The sequence below is a fragment of the Oryctolagus cuniculus genome, chromosome 10, assembly GCF_051225735.1.
Source record: "Oryctolagus cuniculus isolate XC-2025 breed Fujian yellow rabbit chromosome 10, ASM5122573v1, whole genome shotgun sequence".
Taxonomy (NCBI): Eukaryota; Metazoa; Chordata; class Mammalia; order Lagomorpha; family Leporidae; genus Oryctolagus; species Oryctolagus cuniculus.
In genome coordinates, this window is record NC_142876.1 from 4,125,001 (window position 1) to 4,152,423 (window position 27,423).

At 37.8% G+C, this 27,423-nt stretch overlaps 1 protein-coding gene across 4 annotated transcripts in view; it reads right to left on the minus strand.

Annotated features, from left to right (window-relative positions):
- The window catches only part of ZNF407 (zinc finger protein 407), a 455,442-nt gene that overhangs the window by 275,535 nt on the left and 152,484 nt on the right, over positions 1–27,423 (minus strand). For all 4 annotated transcript variants that reach the window (XR_011379296.2, XM_008261471.5, XM_089304977.1 and 1 more), the window contains exon 4: positions 3,054–3,128. Coding sequence is in view for 3 of the 4 variants with exons in the window: in XM_008261471.5 (XP_008259693.4) it covers positions 3,054–3,128 (75 nt within the window). In the remaining variant the exon portion in view is untranslated. The remainder of the gene's footprint in view (positions 1–3,053; positions 3,129–27,423) is intronic.

The following is a 27,423-nucleotide window of genomic DNA, read 5'->3' on the forward strand; positions in this document are numbered from 1 at the left end:
GTTCATCAAACATTACCGTTCAACCATATAAATTTATTTTTTGAATTATCATTTTTGCATACATCCTTCAAAACAAAAGACCTAAACACTTGCAAACAAAATGCATTATTAACTTAGTTGTCACAACCTATTTAGTTAACTTCTATTACCATTTGATATAATACGCAATGCTTTAGAGGAAAGAATCAAATTCAAAACACTAAAAGAAACTGATTATACTCTCCTGAACAGATTAAAATATAGCAAGCTTGCAAAATTATACCCAAGGCATCAATGTTTTAAGTGGGTAAGGAAAATGTTTAACTTCATTCAGAGAACAGTTATGCCCAAACTGATGGTTCCGCATGCTAATAAAGAGTTTACCTGGCGCAGCCCGTGGCACAGCAGGTTAAGCCTACAATGCTGGCATCCCATATGGGTTCTGGTTTGAGTCCTGGCTGCTCCAATTCTGATCCAGCTCCCTGCGAATGTGCCTGGGAAAGCAGTGGAAGATGGGCCCTCTACCCACATGGGAGACCATATGGAGCTCCTGGCTCCTGGCACCACAGTCACTTGGGCAGTGAACCAATGGACAGGAGATGTCTCTCGGTCTTTCCCTCTCTCTCTCTCTCTGTAACTCTGCCTTTTAAATGAATGAGTAAATCTTTTTTTAATGAATCTCTGAAACAACAACAACAGAAACAAAAAGAGTTTCCCTGCTTCCTAAAATCACAAACAGGAAGGAGGGAGGAGCCTCCCTCCTGTGCCAGATGATGCCACTTAAATTGCGGTCTTCGGCAGCCGCAGCCATCTACTGCAAAATTATATTGTGGTCAAAGTGTTAGACCTCCAATTCAGTATTACTAGGGAACATGCCATAGGAATAGGCACTGCATAACAAGGAATCCTCTGAAACAAAGAACTCTGAATAGCAAAAACAATTCAAAGATGTTGGGCTTCAGGGGTGGGGAACATCCAATCCAAAGACCACACAAGGCCTGAGAAATCCCTGGGTCTGGCCCTGCCAAGGCAACCCTATGAATGGGCTTGAAATTTAATGAATCTACAGCAGGCTAATGTTTATGCTGATAATTTTGTATGGCCCACGAATGATGTGATAAATATCCAAACAGCCGATGGCAGACAAAAGGTTCCCCACCTGTGGTAGGTGAACACTGCAGCCTGGACTACCTAAAGCAATAATGCAGAAGATGGGTGTGCACTGAGACGTATTCGGGCTTCCTTCCCTGATTTTAGGACAGAAGTAGTATTGATGTATGGGAAAAGCTGACCGTGCCTAAGGGGAGAAAGACACTGAATCTCTTACCTCTGTAGTCCATATACTTGGGACTGAAATGAGTAAAGGCAAGAAAAAATGGCCTTCAACCCATAAAAAATTCAAGCAGCATGCATTTAATTTCTCAAACTCCTCTCCTAGCATACAGGAGGTATTACTAATGTTAAGGTGTTTGATACACACATACATATATACTTATATATATACATACACAATTGAGAGATCGTTTCCTATTCATGAAATAATATGAACAAACACTTCAATAAAATTCCAAAATTAAAAACTAAAATGATATATATGGGTTTAAAACATACTATTTAAAGGTAATATTGGGAAACATTTGTCTTTTTATTACTTATCTGACCTAGACTATTTGTGTTCAAATGTGTGCTGAAATTAAGAGCCAGTTCCAGCATTTATTAGTTATGAACCCAGCAGTAATTCTGGATATGAGTCCTTACAGGTACAATGATAACTCAGGGCTAGAAGGTCACAGAATTATAAACTGAGATAATGCATCTGGAAACAAATGGAATATAATGAAAAATAAGTATTGTTTCCACTTACATAAACACGTAGGAGACATAACTTGGACAAGGCCTAAATTATTATTTTTTTAAATACAAAATTATTTAAAACTTGAAAATATACGTGACATGTTCAATGCATACATCATGGCCACAATTATTAAATACAGTGTTATATACAGTATGTTATGTTTAGTTAAACACAGTATGGCAAACCAAAAGTGTAAGTAAAAAGGAAGCACATGAAATATCCCAATATATTAACATTAAACTCTGTTCATACTATAATATTAAAGAAAATATGTCACCTCCCTTGGAAAAGTTAAATTCCTCACAGAGAAAATAAGGCAAGAGCATTTTAGATTTTTTGAAGAGACTACAAAACATTTACAAATATGGCTGAAGAGGCCTCAGACCTCAAAGCAGAAGCTACTGTGTCATTTTTGATATTTTAATATATCAATAAAAAATAAGCATTAAGAAAGCAAACTTTCCAAAATACATCTGCAAAATGTTGGGATACTATCTAGGAGAGTCTGAAGGAAGCTGAAAATCTAGGCTGACTTTAAGCAGGAAGACAGTTTTTCACACTCCTCCTGAGTGGGCTGCACTTTTTCCCGATTTCAGAAGTGGCCAAGCTCACCTGGTAGCTGACACTGCTCTGTTTCAGTTCACCTAATATCATTAAGTCGATGTGATGAAGCTAATTATGATACAGTAGCAAGAAGAAAACAAAGGAGACCTGGCAGTTGATGACATAATAATTGTAGTGTTATTTTTCATGACATGGCAACTATAGTATTACTTTGGGAATGACACAAGATTTACTTCTTTTGTAGCATCAGCAACGTTTAAGTCTACAGTAAGAATTCAAAAATACTATCTCGAAACTCCAAAGAAAAAATACATAAAAAATACAAAGATTAGTCTCCTACATTTGTTTTAGCAACCCTAATGTATTTAGAGAAGTCAGTTCCATCCACTTCAACTCTCCTACTCCTTGAAGCTTGTTGTAAAGGTTCAAAGGCCTCCATGTCCTTTCAAATATTTTTAGATTTCAATTTTTGTTTAATTAAGCTATGTGATTAAAATTTTGTGGGAGAATGACACACATTTGATACTCAAGCAGAGTATCAGAAATGCAAAACATGAATTGACTTGATAAAAATTCTAGAAGTCCTCTCATTAAACAAAGACTAAAATGAAAATGTAATTCTACTTAAGTGAAAAAAAAAGTAAATGGAAGTTACCTTTCTTTTGGGGTGCCAACTCCATGTTTGCCTAGTAGATGCGTATTTAAATGCTTCTTCATTACAAATGCAACCCTAAGAGGAAAAAAAAAAGAAATTATGGATCTAAAACATGAGTGTGCTAGAAATCTATACAAAAACTACTTAATACATATATGTGGATATAGCATGAAAAAGTATATTGCACTTGAACAACTGTTCTCTTGAACAATTCACTTGCATACAAAGTAAACATATTATCACAACAGTAAATAATTTCATCCAAACTGACTGGTTCATTTTCATACTTGCGTTTGGCAACAGTGTCCCAAAGACCAAAACAATGACTGTAGTTCTCCAGTCACTGTCTCCACAGCTGGTTGTGAGAAAGATAGAGCAGGATCACCATAGAACATACAGTGCCCCCAGCCCATCTCACACTTTAATCATGATAGTATTAAATATTTGACGCATTATAAGAGAGAAAATGAATAGCTTTCATGAAGCTTCCTTAAAAACATGGCAATAATTTAAAGAGAGTTTTTTTTTTTAAATGATATAAATGTTTACTGTATCTCCAGCATTGAAGTACAAGGAAGATCTCAATGACTAAAAAAACAAAAAGTATTACCTGACATACTATCTTAATGTATACACAAATCAGCTCCCTTAATTCCATTTTGTTGACATAAAAATGAAACGGACGGGAATCAGCAGGCAGTACATGGAGCACCCTTCTTCCAGGGAACACAGTACAACACCAATTTAATTACATCATGTGATTATTTAAAACAACTTAGATCTCATTCAGAAGCATCAGACTAAAACGGCTCTCTTGATAAGCGAAAAAAAATTTACTGTTGTAACTTTCAGTATAAAAGGGCTAGCAAACATTTTTGTTAATTATGTATTACAGCTGTCCTTCATAAAGTTAATTACTAATAGCTGAAAGGCAACAGAATCTATTTGCATATGTACATGAGAGGCATGACATATGCAAAAATATGATTTTAATTAGCATTCTATGATATGAAGGGCTACAAATCAAATTGGCATGTTATAAGATTCTTAACACGAAACACGGAATTCATCTGGATGCATTTACACAAATGGACAATACAAGACGTAAGACTGCATCCTCATGAGAGTCTTCCAGCAAAGCCAAGAACAGAACCATTGTTAAGCATGGGAATGCTTCTGTCCTTGATCAGTCTGGCCTATTTTGTTTATTGTCACACATCAAAGAATCTGTTGTAGGGCCACAAGGATATGCTTGCATTTCTTTAAATGACTATGACTTCATTACTGTTATAGTCTACATATATACAATGTACAATATTCATTCTGTTTAATATATTATGTAATAACTACTATGGACAAATTATAAATAACTAATCGCATCATCAATCACCAAGTGGAAAGATGATTATCACAAAGAATCAAACTGTGATAATATTAACTGCTGAGCAAAAATTAACAGTACAAGATATTCTATTTTTGTTTCTGCTCGATTTGAACAAAATAAATAACATTTTTCATTCCCTTAAAAAAGAATACAGTAATAACAAAAGTCCATTTAAGTCATAACTTCCCTACTGTCCTGTATTTTCCTATAATTAAAAAAACATAACACTAATAGCAAAGAGCAAAGGTTAAAAACCCAAAGTTGCAAAGCACAGCTTATTTACACGACCAAGCATAATTTAAGAGATCTGAATTTAGAAACCACAGTGCAGTTTTTAACAGAAGAAATTATTAAAATATTTTGTTTTAAGAACTGAAGCAAAACTACTGCACTGCACAGAGGAACAGACGGGAAAACAAATAGAGAAGGAAAACTTGTTCCTAACATAAAGTCCCAACAGCTGCTGAAGGTCGCTAACATTTAGTATTTAGAGGGATAATAATCTTTTACAGGGAAAAGTCTGTAAGGCTAAAACATGGGTCAGTTATATTCAAACACAACATATTTGTTCATCCAAAATTTGACAACATAAATACCAATTCTTTATATCTGACCCAAAGTAAAAGCATCAATATTATCCACATTAAAATGTAAGGGGATGGATGTTATGGGGGGAAAAGCCGCTATAATTCAAAAAGTTGTACTTTGGAAATTTAAATTTATTCAATAAAAGTTAAAAAAAAGAAAGGAATTAAAATCAGCTTAATAAAGAGATATCTGTATGTCCAAAAAAAAAAAAAAATGTAAGGCAAACATGACTGATGTAAAATTCCAGTCTATGGGAAGATAAAATTGCCAGCAACATGCGACCATTGAAGGGTCATTTAACCATATTTTAACTATACTGTTAACTATCATTTCATCATTTGACCTATATTGTTTGCATATTTTGAACACAGTAATTTTTATAAATTGTACCCAAATACTACCAAAAATTATTTCCAATCTAAAATGCTATGGTCCTAAAAAAGACTCATGCCGTTATACCTTCACGGCCTGTCTCAGCTCGTTCACTGGTTCATTTCCTGCGTGCAAGCCACAGGCGGGCTCTGCTCCGACTGCTCTGATCAGACCATCAGAGCAACGGCTTCCTGGAGCTTTCACTCCAAGCTTCGGCTGAACAAGAGGGAGAAGTGGCACAGGCCGCAACCTCCCGCTTCCTGGATGCAGCTAACCAGTTGTGTACACATTTGCTTCCACATTTACTAAAAATCCACTGGTACACAACGAATAGTTCTACACAGCTGTGGTACATACATGAGCCTCATAAAAGTCCCAGATGCCAACAGGGAAACCTAGTGAAGAAAACAGACTTGGGGGCAGGGGGAGCAAACTGCACGGCCTGTAAACATGGCAGACGGAGGAGCACACGGGGGAGGACAGGGAGTATCAGCAGAGTGCACTGCCCTTCTGCACCTGGTGGCACAGGCTGGTGACGTCCAAGGGAAGAGGGGCAACCCCAGCCAACAGGGGTCACTATAGACACATTGCAGGGAGCTGGGGGCTGGTCTCACAACACACAAGAGGTGACACAGTTTTAGAGTACAGCAAGTGAAGAGGAAAATAGTGAAGTGATTTGTTCAACTTACATTTTAAGAGTTACTCTCACTTTTCTGTTTAGAATACAGAGAGCAAGAGAAAGAAGTGGGCGGGGGGGAGGGGTTAATCAATTAACTCTTACAATCCAGGCAGACAGTGGCCAGGACCAAGGGCTACAAGTAGAGGACACGACTGGCCAGACCTGGGATCTGTGTTGTTAATTAGGGTAACACGATTTCCGTAAGCACAGATGAGAAGTCTGGCAGAGAAGGGGTTTTCATTCGGGAGAAAGAGAACTAGTCTGAAGGCAATCAGTTTGGGATGAATTCTTGGAGTAAGTCTGGTGAACCTCTAAAGGCAAGCCAGACAAGAGGTGGGCTGTCGTGGTCAAGGTGGGATTCTTGCCAGAACCGTTTTCACTGAGGTGGTCTACATCTGCAGAAACACCTTTAAATTACAGTTGTTTAAATGGGAGTCTCTATATATGATTGATCCATGTGCAGGTAACTATAAGTACCTGATAGAAACATCACTTTACCCACCTCCAACACTTGCACCCCATGTAAACACTGGTTCACGTCCCAGCTGCTCCACTTCCAATCCAGATCCCTGCTAGTGCACCTGGGAAAGCATCGGAAGATGGCCCTAATACTTGGGCCCTCGCCACCCACATGGGAGTCCCGGATGGAGTTCCCGGCTCCCAGCTTTGGTCTGGGCCGGCTCCAGCCATTGTGGCCATTTGGGAAATAAGCCAGTGGATGCAAGGCATCTGTGACTTCCCTTCTCTGTAATTCTGCCTTTCAAGTACATAAACAAATCTTTAAAAAAGAAATAAAATATGAATTTGCAAAAGAAAAAGGGGCTGTATAAGAGGAAACCACCCACCCTATGAAATGACTAAATCTGTTTTATTTATTTAGCCTCCTTGAAAAATCAGGGGTCTTAGTTTAGCTTTAGGAGAGTGATCAAATTCACAAAAAAAAAAAAAAAAAATCACTTTAATTGGTTTTAGTGTCAAAAGAGCAATACAGTACTACGATTTGCATCCCAGCTATAGACTTCTACTTTAAATTTGAACAAAAAAAATCAAAAGAAATTAATTTAACTTATTCCAATTTATTTCAAAATGATTTTCCTTCACTCAATGTAGTATAATAAAAACTTCTTCCTTTGGTCCTTCCAGCTGACATCACTAAATTACAGTGGACCTGCTTTACGTGCCGTTTCAGTCACTGGGCTTCCATTACCTATGGGCAACTGCACTCTAAAATTATAAGAAATAACCAAAATTCATAAAGTTGAAATAATTTTATAATGAAATAATCATAATTATGTTTTATTTTCATTGTTCTTCTCTTCCTGTGCCAGATAGATAGATAGATAGATAGGAACAAACTTAATATATACTCCATTCAGTTTGGGACTTTGCAGTTTCAGGCATCCACGGGACAGCTTGGGATGTAATGCATGTGGCTAAGTACAAGTGTCTATATTTTGAGAATCATGGGAGTTGATCTAACTATTCCATTAAAGTAAATACTAGACTACCAGAAATACAGAGCTATGACAGGCTAGCATCTCCCTGCTCACGCGTGGGTGTAAGAGTGTTCAATGCAGGGGCCAAAAGTCAGGTTTGCACAGCAATCTCTCCAAACACTCAGAGAGGAAGCTGCAGCAGGATGCTTTCCTGAACTTGGGCTGTTTTTCCTTGTTTCTCTCATCTTTATAATAAGGTCAAATGTGCCTCACAGCCTACAGGATATCATTTCCAACTATGTGAGGATTTCTGATGATGAAATCCTTATGAAGTATTTGGTCTTAAGCTCACATAAACATACCAACACAGCAAGGGAAAGACTGTCTTTAAGACAACTGCCCATCATATACACTCTGACAAGCACACATTCCATTGCCCAGACAGTCCTGACAACTGGCAGTGACCCAGCCTGCCCTCCTCACCACTCCCGTCCCACCGCAAGGCCAGGCTCTTCCCGTAGAGCAGGCAGAGAGGATATTACTCAGTGAAACGACAAGAGAACCAGTCACGTGACTCATCGTTTTCAATCTCTGCTGCAGAGATGGAAAATTAAAAAATGACCAACAGGAAACAAGGGTAGCAGGCAAAGCTTACTTGAGAAACAGAGTGAAAGTCTCCTGAACACAAAACATTCCGGCCCTCTTCCTGTCGCCTTGTGACAAATGATGACACTGCTGACCGAAGGACGTTTGCCCCCCCAGAACAGTGACGTCCAAGAGCAGGCAGGGCAGTGCAGGAGAGGCAGAGGTCCGGTCCTGGCTCGAGTACTGGGAACCACATTATGTCGCAGGTGCTACACACATCCCCAGTCTCAGTTTCTCCAGGTAAAAAAACAACTAAAATATCTCGCAGGGGTGTGTGAGAATTAAAGCAAACAGCGCACGCAAGCACACGTGTCATGAGGGCACATCCAGGCGTCTTCCCAATAAACCCTGGTACCAGTGATGCTCTCATTGCAAACCTGCAAGTGACAGGGTCACATCCAGGGATAAAAGACAGACAGTCATTTGAATGACTGCATCTCAAAAAAGCTCCATTCTGGATCAGCTCAGTTAATACCCTAAGTAAATATGCATAGCAACTTCAAAATAGCATTTTGCTTCATGTATGTAAGATACCTGGAAAAGCCAAATGCAAAGACCTGATCAATACACCACTTCAGACTGTATCAGCCATTGCATGAGGGTCATTTATCATGACACCAACAAGTATTCACACAGACCGATGTAAATCAGATACTATTTCTGCTTATATCACTCCTCAAGGAAGGGGGCAGGGAACAAAAAGAACACAGGACCCCAGACTGTGTAACAGCAGCCAGCGAACAATGATGACCCAGCACAAACAACCATGGTATGCAGTCACACACCAAAAGTTCTCATTTGCTCCCTCCCCAAACTGTAGTATTTAATTAAGCTGGACTCAATTAAAAATGACTTTTCACAAAAAATAAAAATAATAATTTTCACTAACTGGGAATATGAATGGCTCAATGAATGAAAGTTCTGAATTTTAACTTAGGCTTAAAAGAAAATCGTACTTACTGCCTTCAGTGTTTATGCAAGTCTCCTAAGAAAAATATCTACATGTAAAACCACATCATCAATAATTCCGCCCTGTTCTCAGGCTTCAGATGTCGCTCTAGCCAAGCACTGCACTTGCTGTTTGCTCTGAGGTACAGGTCTGTCTCTTGCCTTCCATCGCATGGCAGTTCCCTCCCTTCTTTCCTAGCAGCTACAGAAAGCTCTCACTTTCCCATCAAGTGCCATTATGCCTGCAGCAAACACCACAGGATCACAGGTGCTCCCCAAACGTGGTCCCCCTGAGGTAAGGTTCAGGCACAGGACACTACTGACACTCCCAGGGTGCAATTCTGGCTCTCAGCTCCCCAGGTGTGGGAGTCACTGCTACACCAATTACTTTTTGTGAACTCAGACAACTGTTGCTTAACTACGAGCCTTTGGTTTCCTCATAAAAATTCACATAAGAGATGTATACAAATTAGGAAAATTATGAAAAAGTAACATATGCACAACAAAAACTTTTGCACCAAGATATTTATCTTCTCATTTTCCCATGGCCTAAAATTAACGAAGCCACTGATTGATGCCAGTGTCAAGGGTGGTGAAAGAATTCACCAGTGGTCAGTTAGAGTGAGCAGAGTTAGATGTATTGAGCACCGGCCCTATAAGGAGGCAGTCAGAAGACTGCTGCCACACAATTATAACCTGAGGGCTCACCATAACTTTAGCATCTTCCTCCCTAGGGTGAGCTTCCTTGTGGTTCCGGGGACTTCTCAGTTAGGACACTTGTCTTTCTGGGCTGACCTGGGGAATCTGCATCAAACTTAGCTAGGCAATGTCCCAGTCTACCAGGTGCCCTGGGGCAACCCTACCCACCCACTGTTCCAACTTACTAGGACTGTAATGAAGATCCTGTACCATGTAAAGAATGGCACCTATTCTTGGCATTCTGAAGTGTTTCTCACATTTAGCTATTAACGAGCCTTAAACTCAAAAGTTCAAAAAATAATCATTACCACCAATGTTCAACCTCACTGACACTGAGCAGTGCCTCTCCAGAACAAGGCTCCAAGGTTGCAAAAAGAGGAGCTTCCAGGGACAGGGTTAAGCTGGCAAGGCAGGCATCCCATATGAGTGCTGTTCCAGTTCTGGTTGCTCCATTTCAGATTCAGCTCCCTGCTAACGGGCTGGGAAATCAGTGGAAGATGGACCAAGTACGTGAGCTCCTGCCACACATGTAAGGAGAAATGAATGGAGTTCTAGGCTCCTGGCTTTGGCCTGGCCCAGAACCACTTTTCGCAAACATTTAGTAAGTGAATAGAGGATGGACGATCTGTCTCTCTCTTCATCTGTCTGCCACTCTGCCTTTAAATAAATAAATCTTAAAAAAAAAAAAAGGAAGAAATGCCTATCATACTGTGTGTTTATTAAGGAAATCTATGTTCATAGGAACAATTCAATATGCTTTAATTCAAATGCCAGTCAAGAAATTTACATGTTTGAATACCATCAATAAGCACTGAGACCAAAGGTTTACAACAAAAGAATAAGGAACAGGAGACAGATGATGAATAATAAGGTACTGGGCATTCCATGTACTTGGTCCAGAAGCAGTTTTCTAAATGGTGTTGAGAGAGTCCAACGGGGTATGACCCTCAAACTGGGTTGTGGATGCAGGTTCCAGATCTGCAAAGATCTGTGTAGTAAGGAATGAAGAAACACAGAAAAGTGGAGAAACAGTACTAGAGGACTAAGGACAAACTGGAGAGAACTAAGAAAACAAGCAAAGTTCCAAACAAGAAAGTCATCCAGATTCTCAGCATTTGCCAAACAGGTATTCTACAGATGACTGTTTTGCAGGATAATAGTAAGAATATTACCAACAAAAGAGTACTGGTTGAGGAGTTCAGAAAACTTACTTTAGAAAAAACAGTTTAGAAAACACTTAAGTCTGGACTATTAAAACAAAATACCTTGGACTGGATCATTTACAATGCACACAACAGAAAATAATGAAGGCAGAGGTAAAGCTCATGCTACCAATAAACTCAGTGTGTGAAGACTCATTCCTTCAGCTGTGCCTTCCACGTGTTCTCCGGAGCAGGTTTCTTCTGTTTGACTTTCTCAGGATGGCGCCTGGCCAGGGCTGGGCTCCACCCTCCTGAAAGCCCTGCACTGCAGGTTAGGTATCATCATATGAATCTGGGGAGACACAGATATTCAGACCACTGCAATGCTGGTGCAGAGGCAGGAACTTTGCAGGATCTGACACATCTCAAAACCTAGTATAGAACTGTAATGAGAGGCAGTAGAGGAGATCAGATCCCCACTCTCCCATTGACCACAAAGGGGAGCCTGACACTTCTTAAAAAATCAGCTCAGGGCTAGCCTGAGGGTCTTGTCCGATTTCACACCCATGTGCGAGATCCAGAAGAAGCTCTGGCTCTGTTGTGGTCACTTGAGGAGTGAACCAGCAGATGGAAGACCTGTATCTCTGTCTCTCCCTGTCTCTGTAATTCTACCTCTCAAATAAATAAAATAAAATCTTAAAAAATAAAAATCAACTAATATCTCCTTCCTAATTTACAGTGTAGTGATAATAATATGCATTTCATAACATAATAAACATGTAATATTTACTCCCATACCTGTTATAACCATAAGTACCACTACAGACACACAGGGTATTTCAAAAAGTTTCTGGAAAATTCAATTAAAAGTGTTTATTGGGGCTGGCACTGTGGCATGGTGGGTAAAGCTGCTGCCTGAAGCAGCATCCCTTATGGATGCCGGTTGGAGACTCAGCTGCTCCATTTCTGCTCCAGCTCTCTGCTGTGGCCTGGGAAAGCACTGAGAGATGGCCCATTTGCTTAGACCCCTGCACCCGCGTGGGAGACCCAGAAGAAGCTCCTGGCTCCTGGCTTCATCAGGTCAGCTCAGCTCTGGCCATTGCAGGCATCTGGGGAGTGAACCCCTGGATAGAAGATCCCTCCCTCTCACTGTGCCTCTGCCTCTCTGTAACTCTGTCTTTCAAATAAATAAAAATATTTTTTAAAAAAGTTTACTTTAGTACAAAATAATTTTAAATCCATGCATATGTTGTATCATCAAAAGTTCATGAAAAGTGGGAATCGGTAAAAAACTAAGCCTAGATTTCAGAAACGTATGCGACAAAATAAACTTATCTGTTAATTTCATTTTTCCATGAACAATCTGAGATACCCTTATACACCTAGAATCAGAATATACAAAGATGAATAAAATACAGTCTCTAAATTAAAGGGTTTAAGTCCGGGTCATAAAAACAGATATCTAGAAGGACCACGTCTGCACTGAGCAGTGGGAAACAAGATCTATATCTAAAAATCACAGCTGACGAAGCACTAAAATCTCTCATCACCACAGTTTGGAACCTGGAAGGTTTCCCCTGCTTCCAGATCGAATTTAACTTATTTTCTCTGAGCAGAACATCAGTGCCAAGTAAACAACTTAGTTTTCATCAGCTGCACATATTGGGAAGCAGCAATCTATTCTTATAATAAATCCTACAGAGCTAAGGGAAAGTGCAAAGAGAACATAAAATAATGAAATTGCAAAAATGATCATAATTCATTTTCCCATAAGTACAAAACACACAATTATAAAGAGTGTAATCTTGTATTGAAGAAATGTCACTTGTCATTAAAAACAGAAGTGTTTTCCTATCTTGCTTAGTTTATCTTTCTTATGATTACTAAAGTGTGACCATTCTAAAGATGACAGTATATGAATAGAATATTTTTATAGTACAGTTTTGTATATGAATTACAATTTTAATGACATACTTATAAAGGATGAATTGTAGATCTTAATATAGCAACCAGTGTCATTTTCCTAATAACATCATATCACATGACCAGTGACCAGTGAAAGACATCACATACTAATCAACAAAACTAATACCATGCTTAGTCAAATAGCAAAGTGGAATGAAGGGTGCAAATTGAATTCAGGTTGTTAAACTTAACTTTGTTTTTTAAAGATTTAATTATTTATATGAAAGTCAGAGTTACACAGAGAGAGGAGAGACAGAGAGAGGGAGAGGTCTTCCATCTGCTGGTTCACTCCCCAGATGGCCACAACAGCCGGAGCTGTGCCAATCCAAAGCCAGGAGCCGGGCACTTCCTCTAGGTCTCCACATAGGTGCAGGGGCCCTAGCACTTGGGCCATCTTCTACTGCTTTCCCAGGCCATAGCAGAGAGCTGAATCAGAAGTGGAGCAGCCTGGACGAGAACTGGCGCCCATATGGGATGCTGGCACTTCAGGCCAGGGCATTAACCTGATGAATCACCTAACTTTAACATAGGTAGGTTGCACTGGATTATCCAAGTAGATCTGATTTGATCTCAGAGATCCTTATGGAAGTGGAAGTGGAAGCGGAGAAGCAGAGAGAGGGAAGAAATCCAAGAAAACAGGAACAGAGGCTATCTGAAGAGGAACCATGGGGCCATGAACAAAGGACTGCAGGTGGCCTACAGAATTGCAAAGAGAAAGGAGAGCGACCCCTCCCCAACATGATAAGCAACACCTTAGCTCTGGTAGGAAAACTTTCCATCCAAACAATCCTTCTATAACGTAAATGCATCATTTTTTCTTCAACTCTGTCCTATCTTGACTCTAATGGAAGTCATCCAAGCCATTTCCGATCACCTCCTGCTTCTCACTATTGTGGATTCTTGTTCCTCTCCTCATCCTCCAATGGTGCTATTTTCATTCTTGGTTCAAAGGTATAATTCAATTCCTGTGTAACCCTTTGAGAGGGACTCTGATACTGATGTTATCCCCACCCGGGACCACTGTTAGGCATTTTTTCCTGTTTGAACTGGAGGTATCGCAAAACATCCCACATGCAGTGATGATGTCTCCTCAGCAGTGGTCTCTCGCAGACTTCCCAATTCTGTCAGTTGTACCACCTTCCCAATTTAACAACTTCACCCTCATGCTTGCAAATCATCAACTGTTTCTTCACTATTTCCACCATCACGACAAGACTTTTCTCTTCCAACATTAATTAAACTAGTCCAAGCTATGAAGCAGAGTGCTACAGCTGCAAGCTGCAATCCACTGCCATTCATTCCACATGCCATCAGGACACATCCTTTTACAAACTTGTTCATACTGCACCAAAGCTCACCAACCTTTTCTGAATTGGATACAGCAACAAACGCTAAGCAAGAACTTAATAGTCTTCAGTAATGATTCTGAACCAGTTATTCCAATTTTTAGAATATGTGCTCAAAAATATATCTGTAAAGAAACAAACACTCTACACTCTAAAAGTGAGAATACTCTAAATGCTAATAGTAGTGTGACATAATTATGTAGAATGTTATGCACTAATTAAAAGTACAGAAAACTTCATGATCTATGAAATTTAAAAGGAAAAATGTTACATGCAATATAATCTCAACTAGGAGGAATTATGTGTACTTTTGTATTCTGACATATACACATATAAACATAAGCAAATAAGTTTTAGATAGGTTTGCATTTGTTTTTCTACAATAACTAAAATCAAAATATAATGTGTTACAGATTACAAACTTTTTTATATTCTGGAGTTATAAAGTGAGTTTATTTTGGTGTAAAAAATTTTGAAATGCATGCACAGCTTTTATAATATGTACTTTCAATGAATTTTTTACTTATATAAGGTGAGCATATTTCATATATACAGATTTAGAAGCACAGTGATACTTTCCACCTCACCCTCCCTCCAGTCCACGCGCAAAGCCTTTTTTGCAAAGCTAACCAATAGAAAGAAGGAAAGAGGGAGGGAGGGAAGGAGGAAGACTGGTAGAGCAGGAGAGAAGAGATCCACATATTCACTCCACAAATGCATTCAACAGCTGAGGCTGGGCCAGGCTGGGTGAGGCAAAGTCAGGAAATCGGCAGTTCCAGCCAGATTTCCCTTGTGGGTAGCAAAGATCCAAGGAAGTAAGTCATCATCTCCTGTATCTTGGGGTGCACATTAACAAAACACTGGATGGGAAGTAGAGGCAAGACTGGATCCCATGCACCCCAATTTGGGATGCAGCCATCCCAAGCAGCATGTTAACCCACTGTACCTCAACACCTGTCCCTACAAAACCAATTAATGGTTCATTAATGGGTCCTGGTAGCTGTATGAGTACAGACTGCAGACATTATCAGCTCTGGCTGAGACTAGAGGGCACCTGGATTCTCAGCAGGTAAGCGCTTTGGCTTTTTCAAGAGAACCATAGTAAAGAAACCGAAAATGCACAAGTAGTATCCTTGCTTGGTGATACTCAGGGAGAGCACTCTGCCATTCAAGCACTCATGGTAAACAGAAAAAAATAAAGAAACAAAATGCTACAGATAAAATCATTATAGTAAGTTAACTATTTTTAGAATGAATATAAATTTTCCCAACTAATCAATAACAAATCTAGCAAATGACATAGAACTGAGATTTTTTAAAATTCACTGGGATTACAAAAGTGCACATACATGTTAAAAGAAGATATTTATCACAGAATGAAGAAATAAAAATGAATAACCTGTGAATCAGGATAAACAAAAAATACAATGTAACCAATTATGAAGAATAATTATGTTTATAAATAAATACGATGATGGTTATTTAAAAACAAATATAACAATGCGGCTGGTGCTGTGGCACAGTGGGTTAAAACCCAAGCTGTAGTGCCAGCATCCCATAAGGATGTCGGTTTGAGTCCTGGCTATTCCTCTTCCAATCCTCTTCCAACCCAGCTCTCTGCTATGGCCTGGGAAAGCAGTAGAGGATGGCCCAAGTACTTAGATCCATGCACCCCTGTGGGAGACCAGGAGGAAGTTCCTGGCTCCTGTCTTCCGATCAGCTCAGTTCTTCCCACTGTGGTCATTTGGGGAGTGAACCAGCAGATGGGAAGACCTTTCTCTCTTTCTCTGGCTCTATATCTCTCTTTAACTCTTTCAAATAAATAAAAAATAAATATTTTAACAAAATATAATGAACATTGTCCAAAACCATAGACAGTTGAAAAAGACAGCACTGAATTTATTATAAACAAAACAAAAATAAAATAGACACTTTACCTTCAAGGATCACAAATCAAGGGCACACTATGATTTGTCGTTAGATGTAAAATGTATTTTATAATATTAAAACAAAACCTGTATGAAGTGTTTGATACCTCTCTCTCTCTCCTTCTCTCTCTGTGTAACTCTGCCTTTCAAATAAATGAATAAATCTTTAAAAAGCATTATAAATTATACCACGTGAGCAAAAAAATAGAAGGAAGACATAAAGGCACAAAACACATGTCTAAAAGTAAAGACTATGAGATAAAAATCTTACTAAATGATTTTGACAGATGAAACATGAAGAAAAATGGTCAACAGGAATAAAAATCATCAAAAATTAAAGCACTGAAAGAAAAGGAGTTTTTTAAGGAAAATCGTACTAGCTGTTGCTCAACTGCCATGATATATTGAGAATGTTCAAAGATGCACGGTGAAATGCGAATATTAACAAAAAGTAGACAAAAAACTAGAACGTGATTAAAAACTGCAAACATACAGATATAAAAATATGAACAAACAGAAACCATAAAAATCTATGAAGAAAAAAATCTTAAAAGTGGTCCTCCAAAAAAAGCATTGTTATGTGCACAGAATCAAAGATTTGAATGACAGTAGATTTTAAAGGTAAAAAGACCAGAAGAAATAGTAATTACCTTCATTTTATACCTTTCATAAATTAACTCTAAATGGATCACAGGCCTTAAATATGAAGTCCAAAATTTTAACAGAAGAAAGCATTGTGCTCATAAACTAGGCAAGGATATCTTTGCTAGCACACAAAAAAACCCACAAAATTCACCTTAAAATTTTGTAAATTTGGTTCCATCAAAATTTTAAGGGTCTCCTAAAGAAAATACACAAAAAGGAAGGAAATTATTTACATAACATATATTTAATAAAAGATACACCTAGAATATATAAAGAAATTTCATGTTCAATAGAAACAATCCAGTTTTTTGTAAAGATTTATTTATTTATTCAAAAGTCAGAGTTACACAGAGAGAGAAACAGAGGTAGAAAGAGAGAGAGGGAGAGAGAGAGGTCTTCTATCTGCTGGTTCACTCCCCAATTGGCTACAACAGCTGGAGCTGCGCTGATCCAAAGCCAGGAGGCAAGAGCTTCTTACCCCACGGTGCAGATCCTATGTCCTCAAGAAAACTTGTGCAGTAATGTTCATAGAAGTATTAATCATAATACCCAAAATTAGAAATAAACTAGATGCCCATGAAATTATGAATGCATAAATAAACGGCGCTATATCCACACAATGCAACATTTGCCAAAAGAATGATGCATGCTTTCAAATGGATGAATCATGAAAAAATCCCGCTGAGAGAAGTCAGACACAAAAGGCCACACATATTGGAGCTGGTGTGGTGGTGTGGTACGGAAATCCACCATCTGGGACACCAGCATCCCTTGTGTGTGGTGGTTCCTGCTACCACAGCTCCACTTCCAATCCAGCTCCTTGCTAACGGCCTGGGAAAAGCAGCGAAAGCAGTCAGTGCTGTGGTGCAGCAGGCAAAGCTGCTGTCTCCAGTGCCAGCATCCCATATGGGCGCTGGTTCTAGTCCCGGAAGCTCCAATTCTGATCCAGCTCTCTGCTGTGGCCTGCAAAAGCAGTAAAAGATGGCCCAAGTCCTTGGGCCGCTGCACCCATGCGGGAAGAAGCTCCTGGTTGCTGGCTTTGGATTGGCCCAGCTCTGGCCTTTATGGGCATTTAGGGAGTGAACCAGTGAATGGAAGACCTTTCTCTCTCTCTCTTTCTCTTCCTCTCTCTCTCTCTATCTCTCTCTCTCTCTCTCTGGCACTCTCTGTCTCTGCTTTTCTGTAAGTCTGCCTTTCAAATAAATAAATTAATTAAAAAAAAAAAAAAAGGCGGAAGATGACTCATGTTTGAGCCCCTGTCACCCATGTGGAAGTCCTGCATGATATTCCAGGCTCCTGCCTTTGGCTGGCTCTGCCTCAGATGTTGCGGCCAGCTGCTGAGTGAATGGGTGGATGTAAGGTCGCTCTCTTTCTCTCGGGCTCTCTTCCCTCACACTGTACCCCAGACTTTCGAATAAATAATTATTTCTTAAAGCCGCATATTGTATTATTGCCTTTATTTGAAATGTACACAATCTATTGTGATAGATAATTCATAAATGGATGTGAGTTGAACAATGAATGACTTTCAGCTGAAAAACAGATGTATACAAAACTCCTTTAGCTATTCATTTTAAAGTTCTCGTAGCATATGCCAGAATAAAACAGAAATAAGAACAAGTACAGCATTGCATCTTCTGTTTATATAGCTGAAAACTACTGCAAAATGAGGAAGCAGGTAATGCACAGTAAGGCCTGTTAGGAGTCAGGTTATTCTCCAGTAAGGGGCAAACATTTTCCAAGAGGAAGGGGACATCCCTGGGAAAAGGGAGAGGGTATCATGAGAAAAGGTAAACCAGAGTGAGAATATGCATTATGTGTCAGGCAAAAACATGAATATGAGCAAAACAAGGCCAGAAAGACCTTCCTTTGCAAATTATTGAAGACTTTTAAACAATAATTGGGATTTTGAATAGTATCTATTTTTTCTTTCTAAGTAATTATAATCAAAAATACATTTTTGTAAATTATTCTTTAAGAAACAAAGGTATTTGTATCTGAAAGGAATCTTCAAAACCAGTGAGCTGACCTAGCACCCAGATCTTAATTTATAAATAGAATTATTCAGTAGAAAGACAAAGCTCTTTGGGTGGAAAAAGCTAATCTCATATCTTGTGGTGCAGGGTTAACAAAATACTCAAAAGAGAAAAATGACACAAACATATTATAAGAACCCAGAAGACAACAAGAATCAGTTCCCCCTGATCACATGGGTCACACTGGGGAAATCTGAACACCCAAAAATATTATCCAAATGAATCATAACTAGGAATCCACACACACACGAGACAAAAACAAAGAGAATGCAATTTTAAATCTCTTCAAGTAATAAATATAGAGAAACAGACAATCCACAAAATAAGTAGTCGATAATACTCAAAGGCTAAACGAACTGTGCTACTTCTTTTCTCAGTTAGTGTAAATAGATCTCATATTAACAATATTTTAGTTTTCTCAATGAATTGGAGCCTCTCTTTTGCTTTAGAAAATTGCAAAAGAAGGATGACAGAATTTCATACTGGTCTCATTTTTATAGCTGGCAATAAAATGCTTTGTTTCTCTAGTTACTTATTCTCATACTTCTTTAATTTCCTTTCCCAACTGTATTAAAGCAAAAATATGGTTTCTATTATTTGGAGTTTTACTCCCCAAATAAGACATTAAGACTTGACCTACTGTTGTACTTTCAACCATAACAATATACTAAGTTTTCCTTGGTCTAATATATTATTTAAAAACTATGCTTTACTTCCAAAATGAAATTATTCTGAAAACAATAAATTCTGAAATTTGCAGTACAACACTTCAATAAATTCATGAAAAATTTCCCATCTTTCTGCTGTATTTCTTCCAGTTCTAAATTCTTCACAGGGGAAGACAAGGATGTATGGAATTTAAAAAGAAGGTATCTCAATTGGGTTTTAGGACCATCTACATAGTGTCTACCTTATAATAAGTAATAACTGCAGCACCTGGTGCTGGGTAAAATGGCACCATTAAGTTAAAAAATCAAATACCTTTCTAGACTAGTGCTCAATCTAAGTTGCTGAAGTAGTGCTTTTTGGATAAATGATTGGGGTTGGGGGCAATGAGGAAAGGTCACCTAAGGTAAGGGCAGAGCTGAGGAAGGAAGAGAGAGAGGAGAGAGGAGAAGAGAGAAGGGGAGACCTGTACACGTGGCGCTCTAATATTCTTATGTATAATAGTTTGCAAAGTAAAATTGACGGAGATGGAAGCTATTTTGCATGGTACAGTGGCGATGGCTAACAAATGAGTTTTGTGGGCTGAATGTTAGTCCCCTGCCTCATCTGCCACCCCTAATGACAGCAGCCACCTGCTGTTTTATTGTCACAGCTGGAGCCAGTTCACACTCCTTGGTGCTGAGCTCTGCCCATGAGCACCAAGCTCTCTCCTCGCCTCATTACTTTGATGAACTTTTTATGGTCAGCACCCATGAAGACCTCATCTAGGACTGCACCGCACAGACTGGCTTCAGGGAGTGCTTTCAGATATGCGAGGTGACAGTACACAGGGAAGCGATGGCTGCCAGTGTGTGTCAGCCAGCACAGAAGTCACTGGACTGTACCTGTGACACGGCAGGGCCACAACAGGTAAAATGTCATGAAATGCTCATAGTTAATAACGTGCTTTCTTCCTCACTGGGATGCAAAGATCGCAGGACACTGCCACAATGAAGTTTTTTAATAGCACATGTTGTTATAGAAAACCTAATGTACTGTTGACGATGGCTGCCATAACATTAAAATTCTTTTCATTTTCTACAGATTGAGAGTCATAGGAAGAAATTATTTCCTTTAGCTTTTAGTCAAAAGAGATAAAACTGATGCAGAATCAAAAACTCTTATTTGTGTTAATAAAATATTTAAATTAAATCTGTGTAAGTTGTTAATGTCTTAAATAAAAAAGACTATAGATCAGAGATTTTTAAATGAAACCTGTACTGTGTAATTTTGAAGGCAGAAAGGTGGTTCTAATAATGATGTCTTGAAAATCAAAAACATTAGAAGTTTTTTTCTGACCACTGCTGGTCAAATATGTATCAAAAATGATCAATGATTTAACCCCTTACTGCACAGAAACTAAAAAAAGATATACCATTTAAATGTTAACACTAAAAAAAAAAAAAGATCAACCTTTAAAACTTTCTATGTGTAAACTAGCGCATGTAATTTCTGTTATTTACAAAGACTGGACTATGCCTATCACACAACTGTGACCTAGGAATGGAAACGTTTTCTATGATCCAAGTAAACATATTTCGATATTTGCAAACAAACTTAAGAATATTTTCTACGTGTGTACAATCACCAAGAAACATTTTAATTTTCTAATGGCTGCAAACTGCCATAAGCCTAAAAATTGAAACATTTAATTAGTTAATGTGCAGAATTCCAGCTGGCGAATTTTTCTGACAAATTCTGCAATGTCGTAAGTCAGTAAATATGTATATTTAAATATTTAAAATGATTTATTTTGTTATTCTATCCCAAAAACTTTATATTATCCTTCTTCTAATTCTGCCATGAAATTTCCATTGTTATTTTTCAGAATACTGATATTTTAGTTAAGAGATATGATGTGAGCTTTATCAATGCTGCTGAGCGTGGACGTTGTGTTGAACCCCAGCCAGAGAATCCTCAAACTGCTGCTTTCACAGAACGCTATATTGCCAAACAACAAAAAAAAGTGCCTATGTACATTTTGTGTCTAAAAAGCTGAGGTATTTTTTAACATAGAAAACATTCTTAGTAGTATTTTAATATCTTCTAGAAATACAAAAAATGTAAGAAGCAATTATTAACTTTAAAAAGTCTTCATTTTACAAATTCACAAAACACTAATTTCCCAATCATGCCATGTTTAATTCAAACAGGAATTTTAAAAGTAAAAAAAAATAAGATTAACATGAGAGGAAATACTCCATATGTATTCAGTTTTTAGAACCAAATTGATATATGCATTTATATATAAACACACATCATGTTTGCTTTAGAAAACTTTTTTAAAATTACAACTCCTACTTAAAAACATTACTTATTTGAGAACCAACAGGGACAGAAAAACATTAAAAAAGAGAGAGATATAGTGAGGTCGTATTTACCCCAAATGCTCACAGCTCTGCTGGACCCAGCCAAAGCCAGGAACCAGAAGTGCAACCCTGAGCTCCAGCATGGTAGTAAGAACCAATTATTCGAGTTATTCTTGCTGTCTCCCAGGGTCTGCATTAGTAGAAGGCGGTGGTTAAGATCCAGAGCAAGGCACCAAAGCTATGTGTGTATCTCTGCTATGAGACACACACATCTCAATGACTAGACCAAGTGTCTGTCCCAGGTTCTTCAAATTCTGTTGAGCTGTTACATGTTTTCCTTCAACAATTTAATGACATGTCAAATTTTTATGTTTTGGAACCTAACTAAAAAAAAAAAAAAAAAAAAAAAAAAAAAACAGGAAAAATGCTGTTTTTAATTAAATGTAACCCTAGATTAAGTCAAATCAATATGAAGAAATAATTCATCAAATTTCACACATTCTCATTTTCTCCAGCAAACAGTCTTCAAATCATAATGAATTGTTTCTGTATTCTGAATACTATGTAATTGCCTTAGCAAATGACTTGTTACCTGCACTAAAATCAAACTTTTTTATTTAAGTAGATAAATAGTTACTTGCTAATGGTATACCTCTCTGTGCAACAACAACAACAAAAAAGAGTAATGAAGGAAATGATTACATAATTAAAAACAATGAAAAGATTCAGAAATAGATACGAACAAGAAAATGGTTATGCACTTCCAGTGATGCTCCAGCTGATACAGAAAAGACAGCACAACAAAACCAGGTTCTTACAAAGGACAGAGTTAGCAAAGAATATAAGATAGCCTCCTCTTCTAAGGCAAGGTCCTGACCGAAGAGATGGGGTAAGATGCCAAGGCAGACACACAAACTCATGAATAACCATAAGACCAGTTTTCCAACTTAGACAACACTGACTTCTCATTAACTCTAATACACAGTTGATATTCCTCATATATCCTCACCACCTGCAGCACTGTCTTGTGTTTTCTCAAAGGGATTGATGGGTACAGTATGTTGAAGTAACTAACATAAAACAAATATGTGGATTCTATAACTAAATCAAACACAGACACAAAAGCAGGAAGGTAGTTTTAAGCCAAACAGAAAGTGTGGCTCCACAATATCAAACGATTACCTTTTAGAAAGAATATAATAGGGAAGGTGGAGTAAAGAAGCCTTATGTCTTAGCATTTAAATTTTACAGTTTTTTCTAAATTTTTTCTTATATCTGTCCATCACAATTACACTTTGAAATTTAGAGTACCAATTATTGGCTTCTGAAAAAATGAGTACTTTTCAGTCACTTCTGTCAAAATTAGACAAACTTCCATATAATGGCTCATTTTACACAAGGTGCTAGAAGCACTGATTTTTCATTGACCTCAACGATATACTGTATGACACTCCACCAGGTCAGGAGGCATTGTTGCCCTTTGACTAGCGATCTAAGAGCATCTTCAGTACGTGATACTGATACCAAGAGGAGAACAGCCGTGTCCCGCAGGTGTTCCTAAAGGGCATTCCAAAGCGCTCTGTGAGCCTCGACCCACGGCGCGGCACACTCTGAGAAACTAGCGCACCTGAGAAACACCGCCATCCTCTCACGTGACCCTGACTTACATCACATGTGTGTTTCAAGCAATGCACGGCTCAGTCTGACTTACCCTGTCAAAGAGTGGCAATGCACATGGGGTTGTTTCCATCTTTCGGAATTTCTAGAAACAACCTCTCAATTTTTTTATAATAGTTTCTTCTGCAGCTAAAGACTCTGTATTACACAAAGTACAAAATCTTATCTCAAACACACTTGATACTTTTAGAAATAATGACTTCTTCCGATTCTGAGGGAAAAAACTGATGGTTCAATGTGAAGTGATGCACACAATCCCAGCAACAGTGTGTGGGTCAGCGCACCCACGCTCGCTGTTGGGCAGCACTCAGCTTCACTACTTCTCTGCACAGTCGCCATGAATCCCAGCCTGACATCACAGCCTGGGCATGAGGACCAAGGGCTGTAGGGGGGGAGCAAGTCTCTCACCAGGGCACTTGGGTAAAAGAAATGACAGCAAATCAAGGAAACAGCAACTACTAACACACCACCACCACAGAAAGATGGGAGTGGATAGCACAAATAATACTTTTCCCAAAATTTACATGAGTTCAGAATCCCACAGTTTTTACAATTGCAACATTTGCTTTCAAACATAGAAAGTCAATATTTAAATTGTTAATACTATATAACAATAATGCAATAAGATAATGATATTTGTGGGAGTAATAACTTAGCTGTAGTGGGTTCCAACACCTCACTCATCTGTGCACTAACCAGTTAGCTGTTACAACACTGGGTATTCAGGACATTTAACTTTTGTTTGAATGTATAATTTAAAAGAAATGGATATAAAAAATTAGAAAATATTTTAGGGAGAAAAATTAACCCTTACTATTCACTTGACATTCTGTGATAAGAAAGTCAATATTCTCCAATCAGACATTAAAATGATTAATTTCACTATATAGTCTTTACCCAGGAAAAGTCACAGCCACACAAATCCACTTAGATATGCTCCCAAACTTGTACAAATAATTACAAGCTCCTTATTGCTGCATTTCTATGAAGGAGATATTATAGCGATTTTCTTTGGGCCATGTAGTTAGAAAAATGTATTTATATGCAATGATGTTTTTATATTTATAAACAAGCATATCCAATTTTAGAGAATGAAACACTGTGTCAAACACCAACAAATATATATATTCTTAAAACAAACTGATTTCAATAGAAGGGACATGGATCTATTATTCTGACAAAAAAACTGGAGGATAGAAACATACAACAACAAAAATAAATATACCATAACTCAGAGTATTAAAGTGAAACATTTTAGAATAATTAGAAAACAAAAACTATTTTTTAAAAAATAACTGTTATTTCATACCACATAAAAATGTATAAAACTGAAACTATCATTATCAATTGTAAGTAAGACTACATAGAATTTTCTCTGAAGTTTTTATTTAATTTCCAAATATTCTACAATGAATGTCTTGATTTAATAAGCTGGAAAACACAACAAATACAGGCAAGTAAATCTATTCTTGATACTTTGCCAATGTTGTAACGCTGCTCAAAAAAGAAAGTATCCAAATAAGCCACCATATCAACGACAGTAACCATGGAAATGAAGACACATCCAAGTCCATAAAGATTCCAGACCATCACAAAGAATCTGACTCTGGGGCATGGGTCATGTCAGAGGTCATGAGGTCATCTACTAGCTTACTTTCACACTGACATGCAACATGGGTCATGCCATGATGGTACCACTGGAAATAAAAGATAAATCAAAGTATCCAAACCCTGTGGACATTCCCAGCTAAGTAAGGGAAGTCAAGATATCATCTTAAAAAGTAGGTGTTATTTCACTAAGTGGTTGACAAATAAATGAAATAGTATATGCACTAATAAATTTTCAGTATCAATTTACTGCCTCAAAAATCAAGAAAACTAGTATTTCCAGCCAGAAGCTATAAAGTGAACTCCATAATAAGAAATAACTTGAGGGTCAGATTGGAGTTAACTAAGTGAAGCGCCTGCTGACAACAATGAGTAGTGTATTATAATAATGGAATGTAATTATTTACTTAATTCTGAGACACCATCAATTTTAAGGCACACAACTGATCTGATAACACTTTTTAAAAATTAAAAAAAGACCAATGATTTAATGTACCAATGAACTTTAAAACAATTCAAAAGATGGAAAAAGTGTCACACAATTAAGGAAGCATATATCATAATGTACGTTTTTTTAGATACAATAAGCATAATATATAATCACCAAAGAAAACGAAATGTTCAAGATACAGGCATAAGTAGAACAGCAAAATTTCTTTCATAACATTTACATTACAAGAGGTTATTTCCATTAAAAATACCTGTATGAACACCAAGCAGGGACCTTCAAAGATCTTAAAACACTGACAACTCATTAAGATTTTATCAGCCACCATACAGAAAGGAATATTATAAACTTCAAATGCAACTTTACAATGGTCCTTGCCTGCCTTGGTTTTTAAAACTCAGAGATTTAAAACTCATAAAGAATCTCTTATTTTTAAAAATGACAACCATTATCATATTATGTTAAAATAAAGAACATAAACATCAAAAAGAATCCACTTATCTTCTGTACACATACATAAACTCAAAGATCTGAAAAAACAGGTCGGATCGTGACCAACACATTCCTGCCCTTTCAAGTTATATATCAAAGGGAAAAGAAAATTGGTACTATCATGTTTTAATATATTTTGGAGTAAACTATGGTCATTCTAAATTCAGTACAACTAAATACATTGCCTCCTCTCCCACACTGAAAACCTTAATTTCTGGAGCTTCCTCAGGCTTGTCTTCCTTGGTTAGTAGAATGTACTCTCTTAAGCAGTCAGAAAGCTGTAAATCTAAAGTCCACCTTCAGTAGTCTGACTCCATAACCCTTGCATCCCTCAGTCAGTTCTGACTCCTAACATCACTGGCATTTATCCTCTCTACACAAGCACCCATGCTGTTTCATTACGAGATGGTTTCCTCATCCGTTTTCTAAAGCATGAGAAAAGTGTTCTAACTGGCCTCAGTGTGTACAATTGTTCTAAGTACAGATTAACTGAACACATACTGAAGACATACTATGTACAAACTGTTATGCAAACAGCTCTATTAGCTAGAAATAAAGAGTCACCAAACATGATGCCCAGACGACAGGAACGAAGCTGCCCTGATCAGGGAGCGCTTCAGTAGCAAAACCTTAGTGGATGGAATGTGAGCTACGGAAACCTGCATCCTACATGGAAGCAAACAACAAGTTTTAATCCTTCCACATTTTCTAAAAAATACATAAGAGAGTCAGCAAAGTTGTTTCATTATTTTTAACTTTAAGCATTTCAAAGAACAGAATATTAAATTAACAAATATTCAAAACAAAGCATGATTCAGGCTCTGAAAAACATTATTTTGAACCAAATAAAATAGCAAGTTTTTATACACACACAAAAAAAGTCAGACTAAATCTGCAATTTCATGTGTTTCAACTTCATTAAGAAATTGAAACTGGTCTCATCTCTATTTTTCATGGAACATTCCAGAAGGACTAGCATCTCACAGTTCTTTCAGACTGTTCACTTCCAAAAGGACTTCTCATTTTATTCTTAAAACAGTATGGCTTGTTAAATATTACAGGTAAAGGGAATGGCAGGATTCCTTCAGCAAAAACATGTGATCTGGGAAGCCTCTCACTTCTGTTTTAAGTCTTCCTTCTTCCTTCTCTGCCAAAACAACTACAGACACCAGGACGGTGAAGAATAACAGTGAGGCTCTGACTCCATCCTTTGCAAGAAGCTGAAATACTCATATGTAAAAAACTGTCCCACAGTGTGACTGGCCCTTCCGAAGCACTTCAATAATTCTTCTAGCTGCTTCTTCTCCCTTCCAATGCA